The sequence below is a fragment of the Ranitomeya variabilis genome, chromosome 5, assembly GCF_051348905.1.
Source record: "Ranitomeya variabilis isolate aRanVar5 chromosome 5, aRanVar5.hap1, whole genome shotgun sequence".
NCBI classification, from domain to species: domain Eukaryota; kingdom Metazoa; phylum Chordata; class Amphibia; order Anura; family Dendrobatidae; genus Ranitomeya; species Ranitomeya variabilis.
Window position 1 is genome coordinate 330438895 of NC_135236.1, and position 20344 is coordinate 330459238.

The window sequence follows — 20344 nt, forward strand, 5'->3', positions numbered from 1 at the left end:
TGTCCAGTGCTGACGCCGTTCCAGTTATGTTGGTACTGGCTCTCAAGGAGCTCACATGACATAGTCATGCGATCCCTGCTGCCAATCAGTGGCCTCTGCGCTGTCTGACTTCCTACGGATATCTGTAACTTGCGAAGGAGGAGGACAATGAAGGGTCCGCTGATTGTCTTCAGGGATCGCGTGACATAATGTCACATGAGCCTTGAGAGAGTCAGTGCTAATACCGTTGGAAAGGCATCAGCTTCGGAGGTGAGTATAGTGGTTATAATTTTTCTGGGGGGGACTTAGTGATTGAGAAGGGGTTGTTCAAGTAGTGGACAACTCCTTTTTAATGTTCTCGTTTGACTCAAATTCACCTGACGGAAGGCAAAATAAATGAACATATAGTATGATACACCAGGCATTCCCGAACAGTTAAACATTCTCACAGCCTTTCATTCACAAGACAGAAGGCAGAACATATACACTAGGAGCCCCTATATACTGTTCTTTAACATTTTTGAAGTCTTACATTCACCAGACATGACAAAAATGTCTTGTTGGCAGCCGGCATGCATGTATGCATCGGCATACAGTTTATTTAGCCATATAGGAAACCTCAGACGGGCTGCACTTGCCAATACAGAGTCCAACACGCACAAAAAATATATAGCAAATTTTTTTTTTTTTTTTTTGCATTGTGTCCTTATGATGGACACATGCCAATGCATCAATTGCCTTAATTTGATGCCATTCACAAAGTTACCCTAACTGCCATACTGCTTCTTCAGTGAAAATGCATATCTTCTTGGGCAGGAGATTTTCTTGAGCTGAATTTAAAAATAAATGTAATAAGCTTTTCAATTAGCACCGTTCTGTTAACGGTCTGTACAATTTTGTCAGGCCCTGCACATGATTTGAATTTTATTCACGGACAGACAGACAGATAGACATACATACATACATACATACATGCATACATGCATTGCATGTTCTACTGAGTGCCATATTAAGTATTGATAGTATTGTGCCCTAAAAGCATTGTTTTGGGGCAACATGTGATGACACAAAGAGCTGCAGTGACTCTGTACAGGCTCTGTGTAATCAAACAAAGTGCCATAAAGGCAAATACAAATGTTCAAAAACTGTGATATAAAGGAAGTATAATGCTAGCAGACAGTGTGTGCAAAACAAAATCAACCTAGAAAGATCCAAAACCATATGGCTCTCAAAGCATACGTTCTAAATTTTTTATGTATACAATTATTGTGTTATTCTAAAGTCAGACTTTCACACAGGTTTTACTTATTTATAAAAATATCTATAACGAAAGATAACTTGACCAATTTTCAAAAATCTTGTTCTAGTAAAGCAAGCTTTCCTGGTTATCTATTAAACATCAATGATGTGGCTTGACTGTCGCAGGACATTTGCATGTTGTAATGCCCAGAGGAGCAATGGGGTTCAGAGGTGATAAATGTGTATTTTTATGTCTTATGTAGAGTCAAGCGAACATGAAGACAAGAGTACAGATGCCTCAGGTGAGAATTCATCCCAGCCTTATTCTGCTCCATTGTACTGCCAGCCAGATGAGTCAAAGGAAAGCATGGATCTGAAGAAACAGCTGAAGCCTGAAGACAATGATGAACTGGGGTCCTTACCTGATAACTGGGAGATGGCATACACCGAAAAAGGGGAAGTCTATTTTATTGAGTAAGTTCATAATGTTTTTTTCTTTTGATCCAATCAATTAATATTTGCGGCTTATTCACATATTTATAACCTGTGATCATAGCGATGACCTTCAAACCAGAATTGGTTACAATAACTGAAAGTTATAAGATAAACTAAGTTTTCCTACATCTATGCATGCTGCTTTAAGGATATGTGCACATGAATGCAGACCTATGATTTTCATGGTTACAGGCTTCAAATACCTCTGTGTCTTGTGTAGCTTAAAAAAAAGGCAGAGATAATGGATTACGGTATTTCAAGTTTGCAAGATCAGCCTACACACAAGGTTTGAATGAAGAGCTGCACATAAATGACATAACTACCCTTTCCAAATTAATGCAGTAAACCCAAAAGAATATTCAGAAGGGCCTGACAGTGAGGATTCTGAAAAGGTTTTCACTTAGTACTTCAACAAACAACTGCCCCAAAATGGTACACTGAGGAGTCTGAAGGAAAATCTTCACTAATAAATGTAAATGCTCCTTTGTTTTATTTAGTTTTTTTTTTAAATAAGTTTCCCTTTTAAATACTTCTGATTTAAATTGGACCAAACTCTACTTCGTTTTCTGAACATGTGGAATTACCCAAACCCTGTCTTTCGTCCCTACTTAACGTGGCCTTCACCCCCTACTAACAAGGCCTTTACCACCTTCTAACGTGGCCTTCGCCCCCTACTAACGTGGCTTTCGCCCCTACTAACATGGCCTTCACCCCTCCTACTAACGTGGCCTTCGCTCCTACTAACGTGGCCTTTGCCCCCTACTAATGTGGCCTTCGCCCCCCTACTAACATGGCCTTCGCCCCCCTACTAACGTGGCCTTCACCCCCTACTAATGTGGCCTTCACCCCCTACTAATGTGGCCTTCACCCCCTACTAACGTGGCCTTCACCCCCTACTAACGTGGCTTTCGCCCCTACTAACGTGGCTTTCACCCCTACTAACGTGGCCTTCACCCCTACTAACGTGGCCTTCACCCCCTACTAATGTGGCCTTCGCCCCCTACTAACATGGCCTTCACCCCCTACTAACGTGGCCTTCACCCCCTACTAACGTGGCTTTTGCCCCTACTAACGTGGCTTTCACCCCTACTAACGTGGCCTTCACCCCCCTACTAACGTGGCCTTCACCCCTACTAACGTGGCCTTCACCTCCTACTAATGTGGCCTTCTCCCCCTACTAACGTGGCCTTCGCCCCCCTACTAACGTGGCTTTCGTCCCTACTAACGAGGCTTTTGCCCCCTACTAACGTGGCCTTCGCCCCTACTAATGTGGCCTTCGCCCCCTACTAACGTGGCCTTTGTCCTCCACTAATCTGATTTTACCTACTACTACATTTCATACTCACTGTAACCTCGCACTGAAGGACTTGTTTAGCTGATGGACAGTGTATATCTAGTAATTTCCGCAGTGCTGATATTGTAATACTGTTGACGTGAGTATGAAATATTCCACTAATACATGGCTTTAAAAAGTATTTTCTCTTAGGCCAGCTGTAGTTCTGCGACACTTGATTCATTACTGTGTTGCTGCTCGTCTTTCCCTTGTGATAAATAACCTGTGATAGTTTCTCATTCTCGCTGTCATAATAGCTGAAACTGTATTACTGGGAATTCTGCAATGTAAAAGATTATTTTAATATATACAAATACATTTAAATTATGTATCACGCTTTGGCTGCAAAAAATCTATGTTTTTTTTTTTTTGTTTTTTTTTTAATACCTAAGCTTTATGAACTGTAATAAAGGTTTTGGGACATTACAATAGCCTGGCAGGATTGTTAGTGCTATAGCATCAGCAAAACTGTGTCTGTTAATTATTAGTTCTCATTAACTTAAATGTTTCTTCTTTACATAATAATCGTCAGTAGTTTTATCAGTAGAAAGGTGCCTCCCTGTATTTCTTTTGTAGCAGTAACCTATCCCTGTTGCTCGTCTTTGGTGACTGTTCTACAACTCTGTTCTTGAATCTTAAGGCTCATTTATACAGGCCGATAATCAAGAACAAGCATTTGTTGCTCATTCTCAGATTATCAGCTTGTGTAAACGCGCCAGCAATTACCTGTCTAACTAGCAAAACACTCACTTGTAGGGTGATTGGCTCTTTCATGCCAGCATTAGAATCCTCGTTATTGGCAGGGCAATGTCCTTCTTAAACAGGCGATGTGCTATTAATAATGATGATATTCTGTTAGCTTCCAACAATTGTATTAACGATCATTCTGTGCACATGCAATTCTGGTCAGCCATTTAATGAAGGACGATAAGCATGTGTATAGCTGATCGGCAATTGTTTAATGGTCACTATCAGTAAGTGTAAATGGGTCTTCAACTTGAGATGTGTCACAGACACTTCTAATTAAAGAAGTACTCCTATGAACTTTTGTTTTGCCTAAACGTGTATGTGTATGTAGTATAGAGAGTGTGTTTAATATACTCGCCTACCGCCACCTTCTTGGGTATGCAGCACCATTCTGCTCTTCTGAGTGACGTCACTGCTTTGCAGACTCTTCTGGTGGGACAGAAGTTTCTTCTCCAGTGTAAGTCTATGGAACCTTGTTCTGATTCTCTGATTCTTACATTGTAAAAGTTACTTCCGGTTCACACATAGCGCAGTCTGACCTGGAGAGTCTGATCGGTGATATCACTCAGGAGAAGAGTGAAGCAGCACTGAATACCGGAGAAGACGGTAGGTGAAAATATTAACACACCGTCAATACATTACACACACACACATATACACATGTTTAGGATAAAACAAACAGTTCATGGGAGTGCTTCTTTGCATTTATTTTTTTCTTTGGTGTTGGCCATATCATTCAGTATCCAAAGTCCAAACTTGCACAATTAGTCAGGCGTCAGGCAATTGCAGAAGGTCTGATAAATAATCTCTTTTGTCTTTGAATCAGAGAAACCTCCCCATGTGAACACCTGGTTGCATACATGAAAATCAGTGTGGCATCCAATGATTGGAGATTTTGTTGGATTTTTTTTTTTTATCACAAATTGAAAGTCGCACGTCTTTGACCCCCTTTAGCTTTTAATGCAACTTGTATGCAATCTGACTGTTTTTTATAACCAAAGGTCTATAATTGTCCTACTACAGGATTCACAATATTTTAGCCACATGACTTATCCCAAACTAAGGGAAATTTGCCCAAAAAGACAATAGTGAACTTGCATCCTTAATAACTCTCGTTTCATGATAATCTTGCTGTGTAAACAGGCTGCCGGTAATCCAATGAAGGAGCAAAATGCTTGTTCATCATGTGATATTATCGTTTGCGTAATGCAAAAAATAATCATTCTCGGCGGAGCATCACCCAGTATAAACAGGGCTCGCGCTGCCAAGAACAATGGCATCTATGTGCACTGAGCTTTTAGAAGATGTTCAGTATGTTCAGTACTTGTGTTTGCTGTGTTGTGCTATGTGTAAATGGGCTATTAAACAATCGCTGATCAGTAAAGGTTTACCGATAAGTGGTTGATTAGTGCTACCGGACCCTTACTGGATTGTCACTAGTGTTAGTGTAGCCCTAACCTAATAGGACATGCCTTCAAAGTGCCACAGTCAAATGTACACAGTAATTGCCTTGATAGCGAGTTTAGCCTAGGAGGTTCTCTCCCCTAAAATGGACTTAAACAATTAACCATGCACCGATCTAGCATATGTTGCCTTGACTGTGATAAATCAGCACATTGTATATCAAATATTCAAAACTGGTAATGATGTTTGTGATTAAATAAATTATTTATATTTATATTTATAATTAGTGTTATAAAATTGCATAAGGGAAACAAAAATCACAAGAGCAAGAGCAAATACATGATGTTATGTAAAGTAACATAGGAATGGATTAGGGGTTATTTACAAAAAAGATTAATACAACTGATCCATATGATGTCACATAAAGTAACATGCGCCATTGAGTCCGAATATACAAAATACTAAAGTAGCAAGGCAGTAATGATAATAAGATGATATGTATCAGAAAAGGTCAAGTCACAGAGATTATTATAATGTGCAATTATTGCAGAAATCCTCCACAGTATTGGTTCCGTGTGATGCCACATAAAGTGACACATGCCAAAAAGTGTATATATTTATTAAAGTGCTAATATAACAAATGTGAATAATAAGATGCACATTCCAAAAGTCCCATCACACAGAACAACATATACATTGATGGTGTAAAATTACACACAATCAGCAAAGTGAAAATACCGACCCTCACAGAATGTATGCTGTAACACGGGTAACACCACACTGGGATATCGCAGCATAAAAAAGTATAATTTGACCTAAATTTCCATTGGTCAATGCTTTGTGCAATGCTAAATTATTTTAATCCCCTTACCTGGTTACAGAAGATTATCTCACTTATCAAGGTAGTGCGTTGGGAGTCATGATAATTTTAAGTTTTGATTTAAAGGGACGCTGTCACCCCCTCCAGCCGTTATAAACTAAAAGAGCCACCTTGTGCAGCAGTAATGCTGCAGTCTAACAAGGTGACTCTTTTAGTTTTTGTTGCTGATATTCCCACAATAAAGGTATTTATAATTTTGCTCAAATACCTATCTTTGTACCTGGAGGCAGGTCTGAAGCCTCCTCTTTGAAGCGCCCAACTGCCGTCAGTCATCTCTTCTGGGGTGATTGTCGCCGCCCCCTCAGCGCTGTTTTCATCTGAAATCCGGCGCCTGCTCTCTGCTCTTCTGCCTGGAGCAGGCGCATATAGCATTGGCCGTCCTAGCTCTGATGCCGGGTTCCGGTCTGTGCCTGTGCGGGCAGTGCGGCCACCCTGTAACTGAATCCCCGCCCCGCACTGTGTTATGCATTATGCACAGTGCGGGCTGGGATTCCTGGGCATGCGCACTGCGCTTGTCAGACGCTCCCCCAGGTCCCCCGCCTTCCAGCGTTGTTCTGTGCAGCTGTTCCAAACGCCGGCAAGGATACCTGTATATTCCGGCAAGCTGGTGTGTGGTTTGTCTTGGTGTCTGTGTTTGTATGTTGTAAGGCTAATGCACATAGTGGGGGACCTGGGGGAGCGTCTGACAAGCGCAGTGCGCATGCCCAGGAATCCCAGTCCCGCACTGTGCATAATGCATAACACAGTGCGGGGCGGGGATTCAGTAACAGGGTGGCCGCACTGCCCACACAGGCGCAGACCGGAACCCGACATCAGAGCTAGGACGGCCAATGCTCTATGCACCTGCTCCAGGCAGAAGAGCAGAGCGCAGGCACCGTATTTCGGACAAAAACAGTGCTGAGGGGGCGGCAACAATCACCCCAGAAGAGATGACTGACGGCAGTTGGGCGCTTCAAAGAGGAGGCTTCAGACCTGCCTCCAGGTACAAAGATAGGTATTTGAGCAAAATTATAAATACCTTTATTGTGGGAGTATCAGCAACAAAAACTAAAAGAGTCACCTTGTTAGACTGCAGCATTACTGCTGCACAAGGTGGCTCTTTTAGTTTATAACGGCTGGAGGGGGTGACAGTGGCCCTTTAAGAAGTTTGCTTGCTTGTGGATTAGCTATGTAAATTCCTCATTTTGGTTTCAGCATTTTTCAGATATACCGTAAGTCCTGCGTGTTTTTAGAAACATAGATGTAATAAAGTAGGTTTGGGAGACTGATGTCAGAAAAAAACACATGGTCCTTTAGTCTGTTGCGGTGTAATTTCATTTTTTAATGTTAATCTTGGGCTAGACGTAGGTTTATCTCAGGCATGTTCAGATTTGCTTATTGTCTGCTGAAAGATTACCGACATTGCTTCTGATTTCTCCTCTCCCCCAAGTAATTTCAGGTTGTGCCGCTTGTTCTTTGGATGAATTTCTTACTGAAAACATTTTCTTCCTGAACTTTATTTAAACTTTTTCACATTTCAGAAGTTTTGTGTCCCCACCTTCTCATCTTTCCTCCAGGCTATGCAAATTCTGTCTCTCCCAATTAGTTTTGTCCTTGAGACCTTACGTTCTTGTATCTTTGCATCCACTCCATTATATTTATTTTACACATTTATATAGCGCCATCATATTCCATAGTGCTTTACAGAGCTACTATTTTATCTATGTCTTTTTGTAGGAGATGTCTCCAGAAGTGACTCGATTGTGGTTGCACTAGATTGCAATACAGTCGAAATAAAATCTCCCTCTTTCCACTGGTTGTACCTCTGGTTAGGAAACCAAGCATTCAGCTTGCTTTCCCTACAGCTTGGCCACACTGTAGACTTATTGTGAAGATGTCAGATATTAGTACCCTAAGTCCCACTTTTAGGAAGCCCTGGCTAACCGAAAACTTCGAAAATAATCATCTGAAGATCCCCCTCCGCATATATCCATTATTGAACTACAGTTTCCATTGTTTTTCTTCGAAAATGGACATCTGAGATTGACTGACTAACTTACTTTATCTCATATTTGAGATATACCCCTTCAAACCTAGATTCTTGCCTTATGTATTTTACTAGTGACATGTACGTTTAGGCAGTTATTCAGTTTTGCAACACGTTCCTTCTCCCCCAATCAGTACTCTATTGCGTCTTCATGCGGTCGCCGCACACCTCAAATCGCCGCATGCGGACACATCCGCATACATGTCCCTGCCTACCCAATGTTAAAGATAGGTATGCAGGGAAACGCAGGATGCATACAGAAGTAGGCAGAGCTTCAAGGAGGAAGAAGGGAGGAAGTACGCAGCCATCCTGAATGCAAATGTGAAACCAGCCTAAGCTAGACACTAATATTGGCATTATATGGAATTAGTAGTATGGAGATTATTATTTGACCTTGACATTGTTAGTATAATATTGCATTATTAGTATTTACACACTCTATAACCAGTACAAGCTCACATATAAGCTCACTCACTGCAATGGATGTATTTCAAGTTTACGTTGCGCTATTCTTTTGATGTTAAAAAAATAAAAATAAAAAAATAGGAGATTGGAAGTAAGGCTATATGCCTATATGCTTACAAAGTATGTGCCGATCTGCTTAGAAAGTAAACATGCTTTCACAGATTTTAATTTTTTTTAACGTTCTGGGTAAATATTCCCTATATGATGAAAACTTCTATCAAGCAGGCTCTGATCAGTAAGATTGCTTTTCATTGTTCCTGTAGGATGCATGGTTTTCTCCAGCCCACCTGTTTGGGAATAGGGCGCATACTACCGTACAATACCTACCATAACATTGACACAGATGACAATTGTTTGCAAAAAGTGTCAGGGGCAAAACCTCTTCCTTTCAATCAGTTGTGGCTGAAAACCTAATCATAAGGATGAATGTCATGCAGTAAATGCTAAGAAGGTTATACATCATAGTAGAAGAACGCTGACTCTTGCAGTAGCAAGGACAAGGCAATAACTTTAGGTCTTTAGAGGGTTTTTTATATAAAACATCTCCTGAATCTTTTTATTAATTAGATGATTTACACATGTTTATATGGCATGTACTATGGATCTTAACACGTTTCTATACTTTGGAGAACTTTGACACAACTTGTTCTCTAAGCCATAATTCATGCGAATGTCAAAAGCATTTTTCTTTCACGATAGAATTCTAGATAGTAGCTAATAGATTATTTTATCTGTTGATTTCCCGTTAGTACTTCTACTGACTGTTTACAACATTTTATGCTTTGAATGCAGAAAGAAAGAATAAATGTTTGCTCACTAAATAAATCATAGATGGTTCTTTCTAGAAAAGTAGAGATGGAGATAAAAGGCTAAAATGAGTTGGGAAAGCTGGGAACTGTTTATTGTGAATAGATTTCTATAAGGAGATGAAAACGCCCGAAAGAAATCCGTGTCTTGACTGAAGAATATTGCCTGTAACATCGTATCATATGTATTCAATACCCAACTTTAACACTTGGGGGCAGTAGATTGTGTGTGATTTTTTTTTTCTTTTTCACACTTTGGTAAGTGCATTTATATTATAACACTAACTTGTCAAAAATTATTTTTGTCAACATAGAATAAAATTTATACCTGCTAAGAAGAACATACGTCCTAAAATCGGGGCTTCTGAATGTAGTAGTATCATGGTATTTCTCTAATTTTCTTGTAAACTGTAGTGTGTGTGTGTGTGTGTGTGTGTGTGTGTGTGTGTGTGTGTGTGTGTGTGTGTGTGTGTGTGTGTGTGTGTGTGTGAATATAATGTGTGTACACATAATGTGTTTGTGTGCGTGTATATATATATATATAAACATATACACAGTATACTGTATATATATGTGTGTGTGAATATATATGTGTGTACACATAATGTGTGTGTGTGTGTATATATATATATATATATATATATATATATATATATATATATACATATACACAGTATATATATGTATGTTTGTGTGTGTGTGTGAATATATATATGTGTGTGGGTTCGGTTTTATATAAATGCCTAGTAGTATGATGCCATATGGATCACCATGATCTTTCTTTTCACACATGCAAATTGCGGATCGTGAAATTCTAATCCAGCAACATAAGGATGTTGGTAAGCTTGTTAAGTACATTGTTTGTGATGCTGTAAAGGACAGCACATCTGGTATTCCTAGCAGGCTTGCTGTTTTCAAAGTATGTATCTCCATGGCAGTGCTTAATGTCAGCTCATTAGGGGCTTGCCTCTATTCGTTGTACTGTGCCCCAGGCATTCTGTGACACTGACCCACCTCTCTACTGTACAAGAACATAGAAGCCATATTATCAGACCGTGAACATATAGAGCAGAGCTGATTTTCTTATGTCACTGTTGTTTTTTATGCTATGATTATGCTTTGGGTCCTGGTTTTAACTGAATAAAACACATATTCCTGACCTGGGGCATATCTAGAAGGCATACAAAGGTAGTAGTCATAACTGAGCCCTTGTGCTGAAAGGGAATTTGTAACCAGGTCTTTGCTATGTATTCTGAAAGCACCAAACTATAAGGGTACCGTCACACTCTGCAACTTTCCAACGATCATGACCAGCGATACGACCTGGCCGTGATCGTTGGAAAGTCGTTGTGTGGTCGCTGGAGAGCTGTCACACAGACCGCTCTCCAGCGACCAACGATGCCGAAGGCCCCGGGTAACCAGGGTAAACATCGGGTTACTAAGCGCAGGGCCGCGCTTAGTAACCCGATGTTTACCCTGGTTACCATCGTAAAAGTAAGAAAAACAAACAGTACATACTCACATTCCAGTGTCCGTAAGGTCCCTTGCAGTCTGCTTCCCGCTCTGACTGAGTGCCGCCGTAAAGTGAAAGCACAGCACAGCGGTGACGTCACCGCTGTGCTCTGCTCTTACATTCCGGCCGGCAGTCAGTCAGAGCGGGAAGCAGACTGCAAGGGACCTGACGGACACCGCAATGTGTGTATGTACGGTTTGTTTTTTTTTACTTTTACGATGGTAACAAAGGGTAAACATCGGGTTACTAAGCGCGGCCCTGCGCTTAGTAACCCGATGTTTACCCTGGTTACAAGCGAACGCATCATTGGATCGGTGTCACACACACCGATCCAGCGATGACAGCGGGAGATCCAGAGACGAAAGAAAGTTCCAAACGATGTGCTACGACGTACGATTCTCAGCAGGGTCCCTGATCGCTGCTGCATGTCAGACACTGCGAGATCGTATGGATATCGCTGGAACGTCACGGATCGTACCGTCGTAGCGACAAAAGTGCCACTGTGTGACAGTAGCCTAAGGGAAAAGACCCTAATTTCAGCATTGTAACACTTATTGGAATGTGTTTGTTGTTTCAGTAAAATCAATGATTTATCAGCTGGGGATTATCACTACAGGACTAGGTATCTCATGCCCCCTAGTCCAACCACACCTCCAGCACTGATTAGCAGAAAGCTGTTAATCAGGTGTGTGATGGGTTTATACAGGACTCAATATTCTGAGCTCAGCAAGAACTGCGAATGAAGTATAGCTTGGAGAGTCTCCCTAAATACTAAAACTTAGCTTTTAATCAAATACTTAACCCTAGAACGCATACCCATAGAAATCTACACATTCACGCACCTGGGGCCTTTTAGGCCTGTTTACAATTATCATGGAATAACTCAAATAAAAATACTTTTCAAAGTTTATTGCAAAGTAAGGATGCATTCCCACTAGCGCAGGGGTCCGCCAGGACGGGATTCCGTAATGGATCTGACCTCCTGGTGACCCCAGCTAAGGCTGGCGGAATCCAGCCATTCCGGCAGCCTTAGCTGGAGTTACCAGGAGGTCAGATCCATTATGGATCCCCTTCTGGCGAACCCCAGCGCTACTGGGAACACAGCCTAAGATGTGTATATTTCAAAACATAATTATGTGCATAAAACAACAAAAAAGTAAGTAAACGGGCACGCCAAATATAGGCATTCTATATGCAATTTTTTTATGAAAACATTTTTTGGTTGTAGCAAACTTGGTGCAGGAATATTTATTTGTAACTTTACATATTCCCCCGACAATTCTCGCATATTATTTTTTCGGCTGAATGTTCCTTGCATACATTTTGTCCGCAAGTAGAACAGAAACGCTCCGATTTTCTTTCCTTCTTTGCTGGACAAATATAGCAGCGCTTTCTTTTTTTTCTCTTTGCTCTGGATGTTCCAGAAAGCGTATTCCACATTGGATCATTGCCTCCGTAATTTGCCTTGATAAGCATATCATGCTGCTTCTCTCCATCATAGTAGGCATCAAAAGTTCATAACAAAGTTCTGTCAAAAATAGACGTCTCTTGTCTTTCCTGTTGGCATGGAATTCTGGATTAATTTGACAATAAACAATGTAGCTATTGAGGGCTGACACATTAAGGATATTGGAAAAAAGGGCAACAGGCCAACGTTTAGTCTGCCTTTTGCACGAATACTCTCCAATCATTTCGTCCATCTTTTCGTCCAAGACACATGACTTTGTGAGGGAGCCTCCCTTCCAAGATCACTGTCATGCAGAATCCACACTCTTCCCAGCAATAGCAGAGTCATAAAAGTTCTTATCCAGCAACAATACAGACAAAAAGACTGAGTATCACATGTAAACCTAGTACAGGCCTAAAAGGCCCCAGGTGCGTGAATATGGGGTAGTCCCAAAAAAAGGTTGTTATACCGAAATGTCTGTAACATAAAAATATATGAATAACTGGAAATTACTAACAACTATATACCTGAGGATTACCTAGATTTTCAAAATTCTAACTAAAGTACTTTTACAGAAAATAGAAAACAAGTAACCTGGCAGGCCTGCGAGGCCCCAGGTATGCGTTCTAGGGTTAAAATACAAAAAAATCACTACTGTTTTTGCGTATGGTTGGTTAACCCCTAGCAGGCTATACTTGGGGCCTGTCCATGTGAGGGCAGGAGCATTGCAGGGGCACGACAGGGATATAGGGAAACCATATCCCCTTCATTTGTTCCCTTTATTCCCCATGGACATCTGATCCTGCTATTGGGCTGAGACGAACCCGCTGTGAAAAAGCATCTGTACATTGGTGAGATCAAACCAATTTTTATCTGAGCACTCTTATGCACGAGCACTTTATTCATGTGGTCTGTACTGTCATGGTCCATATTTTAAGTATTTGATTAAAAGCTAAGTTTTAGTATTTAGGGAGACTCTCCAATCTATACTTCATTGACAACCCTGAGGGTATCTAATACTGCAATAAATGTACACTATAGCTGTTGGTTTCAGCAAGAACTGCACCAGAGAAAACAGTGAAGAGAATCCTGATCTTTCATATACATCATGCTGCTGTTGAACTACATGGCAAACACCTGCTGATAGATCTCTTTAAATAGGCCACAGATCAGCATATTACGTTTTCAAATGGGACATAGTAAGTGTTAAAATTTTGCATTGGAACCAAGAAGTTCATGTTAGTGTTCCACTGATCCTGACCTAACAAGGAGCTGTGCAACAGCTATGTTTCTGAACCCATCTCATAAAGTGACAGCATATCAATCAGTTATGTCATTACATTCTCATACGTGGGGGTCTGACTCACTTTTCCTGCAAGAAGCTGACACTGTAAAGCTCACAGTGCAGGGTTAGAGCTGCATCCTATTCACTGCTTTCCCTTTTAGCCTTAATCACAGTGGTGTATGGAGCCACAGATCCCCCATGACCACCAGAACAGGGGATTTATGTCCTTCATTCTCCCATAAAGTTGAAGAACAGAATGAATGCAGTGGCAGGGTACCTGTGGAACTGCTCCAAAGTCTATGGCATTATACAGTGAATATAAATAAATATATATATATATATATATATATATATATATATATATATATATATATATATATCTTTAAATACCCCTTTTTGATTAGTGTTGGTAATAAGTCCACCAGATGGCCTGCGAGTCAAGTCATCAGTAGGACTTTGAGTGAACTGGCTTCTACTCGATCAGTTTGTTTTCTAGTGAAATGTTTTCTGCTTTGAAATGTTACAAAATTATTGTGCAACTTGTAGTTGTGCAAAAATCTTGTGATTTTTGGAGATTTTACACCAGTCTTTGTCAGGTCTGTCTACAACACAAGTGAATGGCTCCTTTGGGACACTCTCAGGGTTTCTGGGGGATGCTGACATAGTCTTACTTTAGTACAGTCTTCATCAAGACTGACATGCAAAACTTCAGTCTAGATGAATTTGGGAGCACAGTATTTTTTTGAAAAATGACACTTAAGTTTTTTTATTGGCAGTTTCCAAAAATTGATGTGTGTGAACTAACCGCATGTATTTTAAGTGTGTCCAATACATTTGCTTTATTAGTTTATCCTGCATCCTAATATTTATTCACTTATTTTTTTCCTCATTTTTGTTTTTAGCTTTTATTTTACAGAGAAACTGCAGCCTAGTCGTATGCTGCTGCTTGTGATATAGAAACTGTTGGATGCGCAGAAATATGTTTAGTCTCCAGCAGTGTGATGCTAAATAATGCATTAACCTGTAGTGCTTTATTTTAATTTAGAATCCAGTGGCCCAACTGTGAATCTGAGTATCGTTTGATTATGAAAACCACTAATAATTGCCAATAAAGAGTTGTACGAGTATATTGTTTGGTCCCATAGGAACAATGCTTTCCGCTTGAAAGTTGTGTGTTCCTTGTTGATAGTCCATGCATAATTGAGGCTTTATGTGCGAAGTTGGACAATTTGAGATGTAAATAATATAGTGTATATGTGATAGAAGAGATCAAATAAGCTAGATCGTGAATATGAGCTAGATACAATTTTTGAATATCAAAGATGGATGAATATACAGTACATGAAAGAATAGAGAGATTTACAATAATAAAGTAGTTTTATAATTGTATACTAATAACTGGTACCGCGCTTAGGTTATACAGGTGGCCTATGCCTAATCATCGGAGTACAATAAACCTGAATATGTTGGTGAATGTACCTCCCCCTATAAACAACAGTGCACTACAGGTGCTACTAGAGGCCACCAATGCGACCTAGAAGTACTGTGTCACACACCTTACACCTGCCAACACCGTATGTGCGGATGGATTCAGCACAGATACATGCAACGATCAAAAAATACAAGTGGACCGGAATCCCTTACCATGTGCTGTAACTGTTTGCGCTCTCTGCTGTTCCTGGTAAGTGTCCCTGGGGATGTGTGATGTTCCGCAAATGCTGCGGTGGGTGCGACCAGGAAGTATTCTTGGAAGTTGTGGCCGAGGAGTGGGGTCCACAGGAGTACGGGCAAACGGGGCTAGGATTAGATGCCGCTACTGAGTGCAGAGCCAGGTAACGTCCCGGCCGGAGGCGCTCCTGGTTGCACTAGGAAGTAAAGATGGCCGACGCTGACAAGCAGCGTGTGACGTCACAGACCTATGGAGCCTCACTAGGATCAAAAAGACAAACCTACGCGTTTCGAAGGGTTAACGCCCTTCTTCATCAGGGTTACAGTCCCTGTTGAGAGCTCCTATGCTATATATACCTTTACCAGCCCTATAAGTCCGCCCCCTGCAATGAACTGACCACTTCAGTCAAAATAATGATCGGTAGCACAGAATGACACCACATTAATGTATCCTACCACCCATATATCTATAGTTCTGGGCTGTCAGATATTAATCCTTATTGGAGATGTTTTCTTGCATGCAATCACGTGTGCCCCAAGAGAATATACTATGTGCAAAAGAAAAAACTTTTTATATAAATACACACATATGTAAAAATGTGTACATATACACATACGTACAACCATAAATAAAAAATGTTTAAAAAATATAACTTTATTTTTAAAACCAATTAAAATATGCTACAATACCCTAGCACAACTACAAAAGTTTAAAAAAAACTTAAAAAATGTAAATATCACACCCTGTCATCATAATACTAAAAATACTACACGATTTATAAGTATAGGACATATATAGGCCTGTATGCGTGGATACAATCTTGCACACCCCTATCTCCATTATACGTGCGTTTAACTGCATAGAGATTGTGTATAGCATTTAGCAGTATGTACTATATTCCTGAGAGGGGATACCATCCATCGTTATATTTGAAACCTCAAAAGGCATTTTATAGCTATATGATACATATAATGTTCCACCTATCCCATTAAAATGCATATAATTCAAAATCATGGTTCAGGCCCCTAGGGGTAAGGCAGTCTAGTCTGAATATCCATTCCGACTCTACTTTAGACATTTGCTTCAAGAAGTTTCCCCCCCTCAGATTTTGCCGTACTTTTTGTATTCCACAAAATTGTACATCCTTTATATTCCCATTATGTACCTCTTTAAAATGGCGGGATAGGGGATGACCCAGGAATCCCTTATGAATGTTCCTTAGGTGCTCCTTGATACGTACCATTAATTTTCTCTTTGTTCTGCCCACATACAGTTTCCTGCAAGGACATCGAATCAAATAAATGATTCCCGTGGAATGACATGTAATTTTATCTCGAATATTGAATGTCTCCATGCCGGCGGAATCTCTAAAAGTAGTTTGACAACTACTTTTGGTGCCTGTATGGATACAACAGTAGCACCTCCCACATGGCATGAAACCCCCGTCAGATCTAGATTTCTGATTGCCCAGCGGGCCCTGATCATTATAGGCCAATTTGGCTGTGGGGGCCAGCAGATTGTTCAACGTCTGAGCTTTTTTATACACAAACCTCGGGTATAGAGGTAGATGTTCCCCTATGATCCTGTCCCTCTGCAAGGTTGCCCAATGTTTGCGGACAATCCCCTGAAACTGCTTGTATCCTGTATGGAACTGCGTTATGATGGGCAGTTGTTTGATCTGTTCAGGAATAGATGCCGTTCCTTGGGGATCGGGACTAGGTTTCTTTACCAATACACTCCTGGGTATGGACCTTACTTCATTAGCTGCCTGTTCGACCAGTGGCAGAGGGTAACCTTTCTCCAGGAATTGTTGTGTAAGGTGCTCGGATTCTTGATCATAATCCTTCCTAATAGTACAATTAATAAAAAAGAGTGGATGTTCATTATTAATTCAAACCCTAATGTGGCCTTCTTCTACCACATACCCAAGCTGCACAAAAACCCTGTGGATCCTCCAGGGAGGCCTATTATTTCAGGCATTGGCAGCCTCACAGCGAATTTATCAAAATATGTGGATACCCACTTACAAAAATGTATGCCCCTTATTCCGGCATATCTGAAGGATACGGGGCATACTCTGGAGATTTTGGAAACGCTAAAGTGGAACTCTAGTTACCTTCTAGTAACTTTGGACATTAAATCTTTATACACTGTCATCAATCAAAAATTGGGTTGCCAGGCGTCTGGACATTTCCTCCATAAGTTGGGCACATATTCAACAACCCAAATTGAATTCATACAGGAGTGCATTATGTTCATCGCTGAACATAATTATTTTATGTATGAGGGCCGTTTCTTCCTACAACAATGGGGCACGGCTATGGGGACGCGTTTTGCCCCTGCATTTGCCAATCTATATGTAGCCAAGTGGGAGGAGTCAGCCAGCTATGACAAAGGTCAGCTTCGTACAGGGGTGGTGTTATGGCGCCGATTTATAGATGACGTCATACTTATTTGGGAGGGGTCCAGGGTAGACCTGGACTCATTCATTTGTAGCCTGAATACCAACAATTTTGGCCTGGAGTTTACACCCACTGTAAGTAGCAGTACCATCAATTTCTTGGATTTGACTATTTTCATTGAAGAGGGCCACCTCCACACAAAATGTTACCGGAAGGAGGTGGACTCGAATAGTTTCATCCACACCAGCAGTTGCCACCTCCCGGTGTGGCTTACAAATATTCCGAAGGGACAATTTACCAGGATTCGGCGCAATTGTACTATTATGAAGGATTATGATCAAGAATCCGAGCACCTTACACAACAATTCCTGGAGAAAGGTTACCCTCTGCCACTGGTCGAACAGGCAGCTAATGAAGTAAGGTCCATACCCAGGAGTGTATTGGTAAAGAAACCTAGTCCCGATCCCCAAGGAACGGCATCTATTCCTGAACAGATCAAACAACTGCCCATCATAACGCAGTTCCATACAGGATACAAGCAGTTTCAGGGGATTGTCCGCAAACATTGGGCAACCTTGCAGAGGGACAGGATCATAGGGGAACATCTACCTCTATACCCGAGGTTTGTGTATAAAAAAGCTCAGACGTTGAACAATCTGCTGGCCCCCACAGCCAAATTGGCCTATAATGATCAGGGCCCGCTGGGCAATCAGAAATCTAGATCTGACGGGGGTTTCATGCCATGTGGGAGGTGCTACTGTTGTATCCATACAGGCACCAAAAGTAGTTGTCAAACTACTTTTAGAGATTCCGCCGGCATGGAGACATTCAATATTCGAGATAAAATTACATGTCATTCCACGGGAATCATTTATTTGATTCGATGTCCTTGCAGGAAACTGTATGTGGGCAGAACAAAGAGAAAATTAATGGTACGTATCAAGGAGCACCTAAGGAACATTCATAAGGGATTCCTGGGTCATCCCCTATCCCGCCATTTTAAAGAGGTACATAATGGGAATATAAAGGATGTACAATTTTGTGGAATACAAAAAGTACGGCAAAATCTGAGGGGGGGAAACTTCTTGAAGCAAATGTCTAAAGTAGAGTCGGAATGGATATTCAGACTAGACTGCCTTACCCCTAGGGGCCTGAACCATGATTTTGAATTATATGCATTTTAATGGGATAGGTGGAACATTATATGTATCATATAGCTATAAAATGCCTTTTGAGGTTTCAAATATAACGATGGATGGTATCCCCTCTCAGGAATATAGTACATACTGCTAAATGCTATACACAATCTCTATGCAGTTAAACGCACGTATAATGGAGATAGGGGTGTGCAAGATTGTATCCACGCATACAGGCCTATATATGTCCTATACTTATAAATCGTGTAGTATTTTTAGTATTATGATGACAGGGTGTGATATTTACATTTTTTAAGTTTTTTTTAAACTTTTGTAGTTGTGCTAGGGTATTGTAGCATATTTTAATTGGTTTTAAAAATAAAGTTATATTTTTTAAACATTTTTTATTTATGGTTGTACGTATGTGTATATGTACACATTTTTACATATGTGTGTATTTATATAAAAAGTTTTTTCTTTTGCACATAGTATATTCTCTTGGGGCACACGTGATTGCATGCAAGAAAACATCTCCAATAAGGATTAATATCTGACAGCCCAGAACTATAGATATATGGGTGGTAGGATACATTAATGTGGTGTCATTCTGTGCTACCGATCATTATTTTGACTGAAGTGGTCAGTTCATTGCAGGGGGCGGACTTATAGGGCTGGTAAAGGTATATATAGCATAGGAGCTCTCAACAGGGACTGTAACCCTGATGAAGAAGGGCGTTAACCCTTCGAAACGCGTAGGTTTGTCTTTTTGATCCTAGTGAGGCTCCATAGGTCTGTGACGTCACACGCTGCTTGTCAGCGTCGGCCATCTTTACTTCCTAGTGCAACCAGGAGCGCCTCCGGCCGGGACGTTACCTGGCTCTGCACTCAGTAGCGGCATCTAATCCTAGCCCCGTTTGCCCGTACTCCTGTGGACCCCACTCCTCGGCCACAACTTCCAAGAATACTTCCTGGTCGCACCCACCGCAGCATTTGCGGAACATCACACATCCCCAGGGACACTTACCAGGAACAGCAGAGAGCGCAAACAGTTACAGCACATGGTAAGGGATTCCGGTCCACTTGTATTTTTTGATCGTTGCATGTATCTGTGCTGAATCCATCCGCACATACGGTGTTGGCAGGTGTAAGGTGTGTGACACAGTACTTCTAGGTCGCATTGGTGGCCTCTAGTAGCACCTGTAGTGCACTGTTGTTTATAGGGGGAGGTACATTCACCAACATATTCAGGTTTATTGTACTCCGATGATTAGGCATAGGCCACCTGTATAACCTAAGCGCGGTACCAGTTATTAGTATATATTTGTTTCTTACAGAATTGGCACATGTTCTGAGGTTACCAGCAGCTGGGTTATTACGATAGGCATCCATCTAGACGCCATAGTCATTTGTGTAGAGCGCCGGTGACAATATTTGTTTATACATAGTTTTATAATTGCTCATTGCAAGGAATAAGTATTAGGATGAATAGGGAGGGGTGCTGCCTGGGCTCAAATGCAT

General features: G+C 41.0%; 1 protein-coding gene across 18 annotated transcripts in view; it reads left to right on the forward strand.

The window, feature by feature from the left end:
• MAGI2 (membrane associated guanylate kinase, WW and PDZ domain containing 2) overlaps positions 1 to 20344 on the forward strand; it is a 1417815-nt gene that overhangs the window by 855700 nt on the left and 541771 nt on the right. For all 18 annotated transcript variants that reach the window (XR_013215731.1, XM_077264697.1, XM_077264691.1 and 15 more), the window contains one exon: positions 1482 to 1692. Coding sequence is in view for 17 of the 18 variants with exons in the window: in XM_077264697.1 (XP_077120812.1) it covers positions 1482 to 1692 (211 nt within the window). In the remaining variant the exon portion in view is untranslated. The remainder of the gene's footprint in view (positions 1 to 1481; positions 1693 to 20344) is intronic.